We start from the raw sequence: 11,662 nt of genomic DNA, 5'->3' as shown, positions 1-11,662 counted from the left end.
TAAAAAATTCATCAATTTTGAAAAAATAAGTTCATCGGATTTGAAAAAAAACGTTCATCAAATTGAAAAAAACATCGGTTTTAAAAAAAAGTGAATTGATTTTTAAAATAAGATCATTGATTTCAGAAAAAAGTTAACCGAACTTGAAAAAGTTCATCTATTTAAAAAATGTTCACAAATTTAAAAAAACACGCATTAAAGAAAAAGAAAAAGGAAGAGAAAAAATATTACAAAAGAAAAAGTTAAAGAATACAACAAGGTTTGTCCGGCTCCGGCGATGGAGGGGCAATGACAGCGGCGCACCTTCGGCTCGCTTCAGTGTTTGTAGTCGTCGCTAGGTGGTTTAAGGATCTGGATGTAATTTTTATTATTTCTAGTATTCGTTGTACTACCATAATTGAAAATGAATAGATAGGAAGTTTTTCTCGCAAAAAAAAAAGAATAAACCAAACTGAAGAATAGACTAAAAGAAAAAAATGAAGTACATGTACACCAGCGGGGTAATGGCCTGGTGGTTGGGAGTTGACCGCCCGTAACGCTTCATGCCCGCACATGTTTGCTGTTTCTAATAACGAGAAAAAAATAGAATAGGTTGGCCTAATTGTGACGTCTTCATACGCCCGTTTGCGAAATGCACTGTAACGGGCGCCTTAAGCGCCGAATAGGATTCACCAAGTTTGTGTCTCGCTATAAGCAAGCGAAATTCTTATTTGTCGCGCGGCAAACTGTAGCTGCCTCGCACAAGGGAAGTGCAGCAGCTAAGCATGTGGGTCTGCCCATTATACATGTTCGTTCATTTTGGTTTTGGGAACCTTCTAGCAGGTTCCCATCCAGGTTTGGAGAATCTTCGAGAAGGTCTCTGAAACGGGTTTTTTCCTGTTTTCTGTTTCTTTTTCGTTTTTATTAATTTAACCTATTTATTTTATTTACTTTTTCTAAAAATGTTTTGGGAATTACAAATATTGTTTGAAATTTGAAAAATTATTTTCTATTTTCAAATTTTATTCCTAAATTAAAAAATGATACATTTTTTCAAAACTGTTTGAGAATTTAAAATTTTCTGTCTACGTTTCTCAAAAAGGATTCAGAATTTTAAATTTTGCTCACTTTTAAAACATATTTTCAAGAAATTTACGAAAAGGTTTAAAAAATCGATTTTTCACCACTGTTAGTTCTTAATCTTTTCGCGTACGAATTGTCATGAAGGGTCTTCAGCTCTTGTGCCCAGCAACAGGTAGTCAACGGCTAGATGTCGCGAGTTCAATCCCATGATGGCACATTGCATTCTTTGTGGATTTTTTTACGCTGCACTGTTGAGCTACCATGCGGGTCGCTTGTGTGACTGCCAACGTGTCGGCCCAGTCGAGGATTCCTATGTGTCGCACGGCTATTTGACGCAGCACACGTCACATAGGTCGAAATCACTAGTTAAGGGTTACCCCTTGTAAAGGTCGGTCCCCAACTTCTTAGGTACTGACAGCTGGGCACACCTCATGTCCGCGACTTGTCGCAACCCGGGAGGTTTATCTTTTTTCGTAGATTCGTCATTAAAAAAAAATCTCTTAACAGTGCATCTAAATACCAAACAATTTTCCCTATTAAATTTCTCACGTCAAGATCTTCGAAACTAGATCCTAAATAGGTTCACTGAAAATTGACACGCTCTCAGGCTAAAAATGTGGCCCGAGAGAAGGATAACCATTGGTTAGTGTCTCCATGGCCTGCTCCATATGTGAGACCTCCCGAATAAGCCAGCCTGTTTCCAATATATTGGGCAGAAAGGCCGGCAAAATAGATGGCCGAAGTGGCCTAGGAAAGAAAAAGCACCTTCCTCTAAAAATCTCTCTAAAAAACCTTCCTCTAAAAATCTCTCTAAAAACAACCTTCCTCGTATAAAAGGAGGACGGCGGCGGCGAGGGCCTCGATCGGCGCCGTTTGAACGCCGATCAACATCGTCACGCAGCAGGCCTCGCTGCTCCCCTGATGAGCCTCGATCTCGCGCCTCGCCATGCTCCGTTGAATCAGACGGCTCCGCCAACACGGACGCCGCACGTGTCATTGCCCAGTGGCGCCCGCCCTCTGGCGGCGAAGAGGGAGATGGGTGTGGCGAGCTCCGGGCGTTCCACGACGAGCTCAGGTTAGGAAGGGATGCCAGCCGAACGAATCAATTCGAGACACAACACAAGGTTGCATCACACATCAAACGGGAGAAAACAGCGAGAAAAACGAGAGTTGCATCATGCATTTCATCACGGAGAAGATACAGATCAAGATCGGATCACAAGGTTTGCAGTTCAAGCACAAAGAAAAGAGACCAGTAACACACGGTCGCCCTAGTATCTACACCCACTAGACCAGACCACCACCACCCACAAAAATCAAGCCTCCATCCATCCAAGGCAAAGCTGTCAAATGGCATCGATCATGTTCCCCCATCAGTTGCGGTGGTTCTGCAGCTGCAGCAGCCGGGAGTAGGCCCCCTCGGGCCGGGCCACGAGCTCCGAGTGCCCGCCGTGCTCGATGATGCGCCCGTCCTGCACCACGGCGATGCGGTCCACGCCGCGGATCGTCGACAGCCGGTGCGCCACCAGCACCGTCGTCCGCCCCTTCATCAGCCGCTCCAGCGCCTCCTGCAGCACGCTCTCCGACTCGGCGTCCAGCGCGCTCGTCGCCTCGTCCAGGAGCAGGATGGCCGGGTCCTTGAGCACCGCGCGCGCGATGGCGATGCGCTGCTTCTGCCCGCCCGACAGCTGCACGCCCCGCTCGCCCACCGCCGTCCGGTACCCGTCGGGGAGCTGGCTCACGAACGCGTGCACGTTGGCCGTCTTGGCCGCCTCGACCACCTCCTCCTCCGTTGCGCCTTCCTTGCCGTACGCGATGTTCTCCAGGATGCTGGAGGCGAAGAGGGCCGGCTCCTGCTGCACCAGGGCGATCTTGCGCCGCAGGGACTTGAGGTTCAGCCTCCGGATGTCCTTGCCGTCGATCATCACCTTGCCGCCGGTCGGGTCGTAGAACCGCTCGATGAGGGCGATGACGGTGCTCTTGCCGGAACCGCTGGCGCCGACCAGAGCCTGGCTGCGCCCGGCCTGGATCTTCAGGTTGAAGTCCTTGAAGATCTCAATGTCAGGGCGTGAAGGATACGAGAAGTCCACATGCCGCAGCTCAATGTCGCCGCGGACAGTGGTGACACGCTCTGCCTCCGGATCATCAGGCTCGATCCTCGTCGCCCTGTTGAGGATGCCAAAGATGGAGCGGATAGATTCACCACCACGGATGATCTCCGGCGCGAGGCTGACCGTCTCGGCCACGGAGTTGGCGGTCACGACAAGGACGACAAAGACCTTGATGACCTTGGAGAAGGTCGACCCATGTGACCGCACCAGATGAGAACCATACCAGAGAATGAGCGCTTCCGAGCAGTAGAGGCAGAGCTGCGAGAGGCCGTACAGAAGGCCCGCGGTCTGGCTGCGGCGCAGGATCTGCTCCTCTGGAATGCGCAGCTCATGGCTGAACAGAGACATGACCTTGTTTTGAGCGTTGAAGGCCGCCACGGTGCGGATGTTGCTCACGCCTTCACCGGCAACCATGCTGCTCTTGGCGTGTGCCTTTGCTGTGTCACCAGCAAAGCCCTTCATCGAAAGTTGCTGGAAGCATCAAAGGAAACACACAAATTTTAGAACATATTCAGTTACATTTGGGTATATTTTCCATACAATGTACACTGCTGAAAAGACAAAAGCATCGTTCTGATATCAATTCTGATTCAGACAACTGCACTAAACTGGCAAAATGTCTCTTGTATCTTCTACATCATCTAGAGTAAGGTACTGTTCAGTACTGAAAAAATTGGTTGACTGAAAAGGTAGGCCAGGAAATTACCTGAGCAAAGTTGGCAAGCACAAGAAGAGGGAATGTGGCCAGAATAAGGATCGCCACTCTCCACTCAATGATAAAACCAACGATGAAAGATGTCATAAGCGACGTAATGTTCTGCAGTATCACGGATATCCTCTCAGCTATCGCTGACTTTACATCAGCTGCATCAACTGCTACACGAGCAGCCACAAGACTAGAGTTGTTTTCTTCTTCGTCAAACCAACCAACTTCGTTCCTAAGTATCGCTGCAGGAAATGACAAAGATTTACTGTAAGTTATCTGACACTGCAAAAGTAGATTAATTATGATCTTATGGTACGACAAGAAATGCATACCTGACAGCATCATCCTTCTAACTCTGGTTGTAAGATTTTCTCCCATTATGCTGAAGAAGTAATGCTGCACAAGATAAGCAACCACGGCGTATATGCCTGTGCCAATATAGATGAACACATAAAGCTTAGTTTTCTTCTCCATTTCAACAGGGTCCTTGTAGTAGAACACATCAAGCATTTCACCCATAACAATGGCAAATGTTGGGCCGATGAATCCAGATAGAACAGAACCAATGGCACCCAACACCGCATACGGCCATTCAGGGCCATTCAGTTTTAGGAGCTTGAAAAAGTAACCACGTGGTGCTGGGTATTTGAGGCTATTATCTGCACTTGAGATCATCTCAATGCGCCCATCTGCTCCAGTGCTGTACTGATAGCTCAGGTTCCGTAAGCTTCCGGACCTGAGGCTCAGAGATTTGGTGGAGAGAGAGCTTGTCAAGTGCATCGAGCGCGACCTACGGGTAGATGCAGCACCAAGATCTCTGTTACGTGCCGTTTCCTGAAAACGGATCAGGGAGGCATATGCTCCAGAGGTTCCTTTTGCTAAAAGTTCGTCATGTGTCCCAGTCTCAATAACTTGGCCTTGCTGTAACACCGCGATCATGTTTACATTTCTGATGGTGCACAGACGGTGCGCAACAATTACTGTAGTCCTCCCAACCATCAGGCGGTCTAGAGCTTCTTGCACAATGTTCTCTGAGTCTGCGTCTAAAGCACTGGTAGCTTCATCAAGGAGCAGTATCTTGGGGTCCTTCAGCATAGCACGAGCAATTGCAATGCGCTGTTTCTGACCACCAGATAGCTGAATTCCTCTCTCCCCAACCTATGAAAGAAATAAAAACAAATAAATAATCAATTGATTCAACCTGACTTGATGTTATGAAACATATAAAAGTAGACTAACCATTGTGTTGTATCCATTGGGCAGGAGAGAGATGAAACTATGAGCATTGGATGCAGTTGCTGCAGCCTCAACTTCTGCCATTGTGGCATCAGGTTTTCCATAAAGTATATTCTCAATGATAGTAGTTGCAAAAAGGGCAGGTTCTTGGTTTACTAGTCCAATTTGATCCCTCAGCCACCTCAATTGAAGTGTCTTGATATCAACATTGTCCAGCAAAACCTGGCCTACAATTCAAGGGAATTTAAGGGGATAAGATCCAACTGGAGATATATATAAAGAAATAATAACACATGAGGCCTCGGTGATAAGTCATGTATTACCTTCATTAGGATCATAGAACCTTTCTATCAGAGCCACAACAGTGCTCTTTCCAGACCCACTGCCTCCAACAACTGCAACAGTTTTCCCAGCAGGGAAGAACAGAGAGAAATCCCGAAAGATCATAGCATCAGGCCTAGATGGATAACTGAAGGTAACATCCTTGAACTCAATATTTCCATGGACCTCCGCCAACAACTTGCCATCCTTATGGTCATGAACTATGGAGGGCTTCTGACGAATGACCTCCAACAGTTTGTATCCGGCAATCTTCCCTTTGCTGAAGGCTCCAAGGTTCGAGAATGCCTGGCCAAGACTCCTGTAGCAACAAAGATCAGGAAAATACACGGGAGACGTCAGAGCAAATAAAAACAAGCAAGGGAAAATAGATGAAACGGAAGGATGCATATTCACTTACATGCCACCAACGATTGCAGAAAAGATGGCGGTAAAGGCCTTGCCACCATCGCTCTGCCCATTCCGGATGAAGACACCGGCATACCAGAATACTAGTGCCCATGACATGCACGCTATCCCGTAAGTGCACCCAATACCAAGACCTTTGGCCATCCCAGCTTTGTAACCAAGCTTCAGTGTATTCTGGATTGCTTCAGAGTACGAATTGAGTGCTTTGCTCTCTCCAACAAATGAGTAGACTGTTCTAACTTGCGCAATTGCCTGTGACAGAATGTTTTACCCCAATTCGCAGTCAGCACTAACCATGAGGTTCCAAGTAACTTGATTCCACAAGTTACATCACAGTGACAATACTAGAGTATTTCTTTTACAGTTATTCAAATAAAGTGTGGTAATAATTCTAGGCAGCACTAGAGCATCAGGATATCTAGGTCAAGTAACAAAGCATAAGGATAACTAGCTTAACCTTTTTTCAGAAAACAAATGGCTAAAGCACCTTTAAACTCCGACGAAAAGAAAATGGCACGCGTGTCAAAGCATTTTAGCGCTTTATGTGCACATGACCGATAAATAAACAATTCCAGTAGCATATGGGTGGATTTTCTTTTGGAATACCAGAAGAGCATATACACCAACTCCCTGCTATCCACGGTTGACTGTCTACATCCTATGCCCAAAAATGGTCATACCCAACCTCCTATATTCCACTGTCATCACACATCATCCTTAGTTTTCCTTTTTGAATACCACATGTTGTCTTCTTCAGTTATTCTGTATGCTCCCCACCAAAATAATTAAGATAGATTATTATACTCAAACCACAAAAAACTTTATATATATTTTTTCTGCTCAAAGATAGAGTTAACTTTGCTGGACCTAGTTGATTATGAAAATAAAATGAGAGATGATATTTGTAGGCACTCTGAAAACCAAATCTAAATGTAGGCTCAGTGGGCCACTATGGCTAGAAGGATAGCATGTCATGTAAGTCTGCTTAAAGCACAAACAAACGACAATTCCGGCGCAATGCGCTGCCCCCACCCTAGTTATGGAATTGCTCATAGGATTCCCAAGGAACAAAGGTTCAAAGGCATTAAAGCGATGTTGGTCAGTTCTCAGTTGTCATGCTGCATAAGAATACAAAGATTTCTCATGTTTGGTTCCTGATCAGCAGGCACCACCAGAAAATTACCACCCCACCTACCCACCACCCTGAATTCAGGCAGGGAAGTCCATGGACGCACTACCCATGATGCTTAGATTAATCCGACACAAATCCTCGGCGGATCCGCGACAAATATCCTATGACAGGGAGTAAGAATCAATTATTGTTACCTGCTCCGCGACGACGCCGGCATTGGCGTAGGACTCGCGGCTCTTGGAGGTGAGGCCGGTGAGCGTGTAGGCGTAGAGGCCGCCGGCGAAGGCGATGGCCGGGATGACGGCGACGCTGAGCAGCGCGAGCCGCCACGCGGAGACGAAGCCGACGACGAGCCCCGCGAAGAAGGTGGCGAGGTAGTGCATGAAGTTGCCTACCTTCTCGCCGATGGCGTCCTGCACGAGCAGCGTGTCGGTGGACACGCCGAAGACGATGTCCCCCGTGCGCGCGTCCGTGTCGAAGAACCCGACGTCCTGCCGGAGGACGGCGTCCAGGTACGCCTTCCGGAGCGCGATCACCTGCCGCTCCCCGGTGTACATCCAGCACGCGATCTCTGCCAAGAACCCAAGAAAATAGTGTCACAGCTTCGGTCACATTGATTCCAAGATAGTACTGCTACGACTTCCACCGGCGCCGGCGCGAACTCCGGCGAGGTCGAACACGCCGGAGAAGGCGACAAACATAATTATTGTTAATTTGTTCCTGTTTGTGGTGGGATGGCGACGGGACGGGACTTGTGTTAGTGAGTGGGGTGGTCTCCGAGAGATGCCCCACAGGCCATGACCAGATCTAGTTTTGCGCATAGGACCCTGTACTTCTTGCTATTCTTGTACCCAGCCTTAGTGCGCCGGAGGAAGCGAGAGGAGAGGGGCGTGCTGGGTATTTTGCGGAGGTGTAGGGGGCGCCGGACGGAGACGAGGAGCTCACCTGCGTAGGAGGCGACGCAGACCACCAGTCCGAGGTAGACGAAGTAGAGCGCATACTGCAATGGAGGAGCGAGGAAAACCAATCAGTGGTGAATGAACACTAGTAGTGATCTTTGCGACATGAATGATCCGAAAACAAATCGGGGAGAACATCGAGCAGTGGGAGTTGAGTGGGCGAGGCGGTACTAGTACGGACCTTGGCGACCTCGTCGGTCATGGCGCGGAGGTCGGTCTGGTTCTTGCCGAAGCCGTTGATGAGGTCCCCGAAGAGGAGGAAGAAGCAGGGCATGGCGGCGCCGTGCGCCAGCGCGCCGAGGGTGCCCAGGGACATGAGCGCCAGGTCCCACCGGTCGGCGAACGAGAAGAGCTCGTGGAACGCCACCGCCTGGTCCGCCCGCTTCTTGCCCTGCCCCGCCCCCGCCGCCGCCGCGTCGCACCCCGCCGACCCGTTCGCCGCCTTCTCCATCTTCTCCGCCTTGCCGTCCGCCGCCGTGTCCGCCATCGCAGTGCGCAGCCCGTGCACCCACCCTCGCTCGCTCGCACTCTCAGGCCGCCATTGACGCCGCCGCGGCCGGGAGCATTGGACGGCGAGGCAGGGGTCTCCCTCCGGGCACTGCTTGGCCTTGCTTTCTTGGACTGGGGCTCTGGCTCTGGCCTCGGGTTTCGTGACGTGCAGGAGAGGTCTTTGGGAGGGGAGGGGGGAGGTGGTGGTGCCTTTGTGCTCCGCGCCGCGGTGGTGGTCAGAAGTAGGCAGGGCCTTGGGGCGAGAGATAAAGAGGAGAGTGCCGAGGCGCGGCGGGGTCAGAAGATCGGGCCAACTGGTAGAGTGGAGTGGAGTGTGGTGGCCTCACCCGCGGTGACCTTTGCAGCTCGCTCACTCTGTTTTCCTTTTCCCAGCCAATCATGCATGCGATCCAAAATTTGCAGCCCCTCAATCTTCCATAGACAGTTCATATCAATTACGATTTACGCCATGATCATGAAGGGAATTACATACACAATCTACTTGTCTGTGTTGCAACCATGCATACGTATTTTAGTAGTGATCTTCCGTACATGATACTTTTCATAATTAGCTTGATCATGTCCAAAGTTTGATGATATTTTTCGTAATTATAATGTGATTCTTCCGCCAAAGGAAGGTACTTTTCATAAGTAACATATAATCCTCTCGTCCGATGGTCAAAGATATTTTAAAAATTAATGTGATTGTCCCGTCCAAAGATTGATACTCTTCACAATTAACGCGATCCTTCCGCCAAAAAACGATACTCTCCGTATTCAACGTAGTCCTCCTGTCGCAATGATGCTTTTCATACATTAATGCACGGCTAATGAATTGCATGTGTTTGTGGGACGATTTTAGGGCATTATAGATATGGCTGCCTGCGAAATGAACGACACGACTACAGACTCCCCTTTGATTGTACGGGTGGCTTCACCCCGCATCAAAATAGTTAGGCTCGTTTGGAACAAATGAATTTATATATTTTTCGTATGAATGGAATCATATAGGACATTTTCCTATCTGACTTTTTTTTAGGATCAACCTTGCTTTATTATTTAACCGTAGCCAGGAATCTCATCTGAGATAATCTAGAGGATAGACTCCGGTGGTACAGCCCACCACACATTACAAAATTCATCTCCTAAACTAACTTTAGCTAGCTTATCAGCAGCTCCATTTGCTTTTCTCTTCGCCCAAGAAACCCTCACCTGCATAAACTGGGTTAGCATATGCTTGATCTCCTCAATGCTCGGTCCCAAGTTCAAGAGATCTTGGTCATTTTTGTTGATCGCCGCCACCACTCCCAGGTTGTCCAGCTCGACATGTAGCTTTTGTACATTTGCTTCGCTAGCTAGTTGGATAGCTCGCCTGCATGCCAACACCTCCACTTGCTCTACACTTGACGCATGGTCGATGAAGAGACAGGCAGCACCCATAAAACCTCCATCATGGTCTCTCAAGACCACCCCTGCTCCTCCCTGTCCGCGGCTTTTGGAAAAAGCTCCATCAGCGTTTACTTTTATCCAGCCTTCCTCCGGCGCTTCCCACCTCGCTCTCACTGTTGGTTGGCGCTCGGTAGTGGGTTTCTCATGAACTTTTTGCCATTCCTCAACCAGCCTCATCACTCGCAGCATTATTTCATGTGGTTTCTCAATCCGCTTGCCTCCTGGGCCTCGTTCCGAGCTAGCCACAGAGCGTAGACTGATTGGACCATTTCTGGTCACTCTTCCTCCCCTGCATGCTCGAACCACTCAAGAAGCCATCTCGCAACTGCACTCTGGGAATCAAGTTGACACGGTGAGATCGCCACCGCAATTCCCTTTTCCGACTGCAGTTTTTTCCAATAAAGAGCTGAGTGAGGACAGCCCCAGAATCTATGGTAGATTGTCTCGTCACGTCCACATGTCGTGCAAAAAACTCCCGCCTTGATTCTTCGTCGCTGTAGTTCATGACCAACAGCCAAACCATTGCGGAGCAAACGCCACATGTGAATCTTTGCCTTCCCCGGAGCCGACGTGTCCCACACAGCCATCCAGCTCTTATGTTGGTTCACTGTTGAGGAGGATCCCTGCCCGCGTGATCTAGCCCGGTTTTGAGAAATCCGCAGGTGGTACGCCGAGCGAACTGTGAAGTGTCCATCCTTGGTGAAGTTCCACGCTAAATAATCTTCCACGTTCTGTCCACCAATATTGATCTGCTTTATATCTGTTGCGTCTTCAAGTGAGAACATCGAATCCAACAGCTGTTCATTCCATCGTAGACCCGATTGATCAAATAGGTGACAAACCTTGGAAACTCCCGGGACATACTCAACACCCAGTGGTGTTAAGCTGCCGTTCCTCGGTATCCATTGTTCATGGTGAATATTTAGCCTAGAGCCGTCTCCCACACGCCAAACCAAGCCCGCTCTAAGCAGGTCCCTTCCATGAAGAATACTCCTAAAAGTGTAGGAGCCGCCATCAGGACAAGTTGCATTCATGATCCCTCCCTCGCTGAAATATCTAGCTTTCAATACCCTCGCACAAAGCGAGGAGGGAGTTCTCAGAATCCGCCAAGCTTGCTTCGCAAGTAAAGCTTGGTTAAAAGCCTCGGCGTCTCTAAACCCCATGCCACCCTCTTTCTTCGCTGCACACATTTTATCCCAGGCAATCCAGTGTACTGTACGCCCACCATTAACTGCCCCACCAGAATTTTGAAGAGATAGAAGTCAGGTTCCGGCACATCTTCTTTGAGAGGAGAAAACAGCTCATAGTAAACGCTGGAGTAGATTGAAGTCCCGATTTGACTAGAACTTCTCGTGCTTTCTTCGAGAGCCCCTGCCCCTTCCAACATGTAACCTTTTTCTTTGAGCTCTCAACAACATATTGAAACGATCCATCCTTTGCCCTCCCAACTATTGTTGGGAGGCCCAAATATCTCTCACTCAACGCCTCAGACTCGATCCCAATAGCCTCCTTGAGGGAGTCCTTTAGCTGCCGACATCCTTTGCCAAAGAAACTGATGATTTTTGGAGATTCACTTTCTGGCCTGAAGCCTCCTCATATGTACCCAAGATATCCTTCAGCGCTTCAAAATTGTCAACCGAGCCCTGAAGAAAGACAATGCTATCATCTGCAAAGAGAAGGTGCGTTACCTGGGGGCCAATGCACTCGAATGACACTCCTTTGATTAGATGATCTTCTTGGGCTTTCTTCAGTAACGCAGAGAAACCTTCGA

The 11,662-nt window shown here is 48.7% G+C and overlaps 1 protein-coding gene across 1 annotated transcript; it reads right to left on the bottom strand.

Moving 5' to 3' along the window:
- Positions 1-2,218: 2,218 nt before the first annotated feature.
- LOC123054975 (ABC transporter B family member 19) lies at positions 2,219-8,710 on the bottom strand. The gene is made up of 9 exons (XM_044478861.1): positions 8,135-8,710; positions 7,940-7,994; positions 7,189-7,565; positions 5,855-6,114; positions 5,439-5,755; positions 5,119-5,342; positions 4,212-5,037; positions 3,880-4,121; positions 2,219-3,644 (listed from the first exon to the last, which is right to left on the bottom strand). The coding sequence occupies exons 1-9, from the start codon at positions 8,438-8,440 to the stop codon at positions 2,436-2,438; spliced, it is 3,816 nt and encodes a 1,271-aa protein (XP_044334796.1). The 5' UTR covers positions 8,441-8,710; the 3' UTR covers positions 2,219-2,435.
- Positions 8,711-11,662: the final 2,952 nt, after the last annotated feature.

Source organism: Triticum aestivum, chromosome 2D (assembly GCF_018294505.1).
Source record: "Triticum aestivum cultivar Chinese Spring chromosome 2D, IWGSC CS RefSeq v2.1, whole genome shotgun sequence".
Lineage (NCBI taxonomy): Eukaryota > Viridiplantae > Streptophyta > Magnoliopsida > Poales > Poaceae > Triticum > Triticum aestivum.
Note: the sequence above shows the minus strand (reverse complement) of the source record. Positions and strands in the feature narration are given on the sequence as shown.

What these genes read in the sequence shown, in the direction of transcription:
- LOC123054975 (XM_044478861.1), bottom strand. Translation starts at nt 8,440, where the DNA reads ATGGCGGACACGGCGGCGGACGGCAAGGCGGAGAAGATGGAGAAGGCG. An exon ending in CTGCGTCGCCTCCTACGCAG is followed by an intron (nt 7,566 to 7,939) that starts GTGAGCTCCTCG and finishes GGTTCTTGGCAG; the next exon opens with AGATCGCGTGCTGGATGTAC. An exon ending in TCTGCAATCGTTGGTGGCAT is followed by an intron (nt 5,756 to 5,854) that starts GTAAGTGAATAT and finishes TTGTTGCTACAG; the next exon opens with GAGTCTTGGCCAGGCATTCT.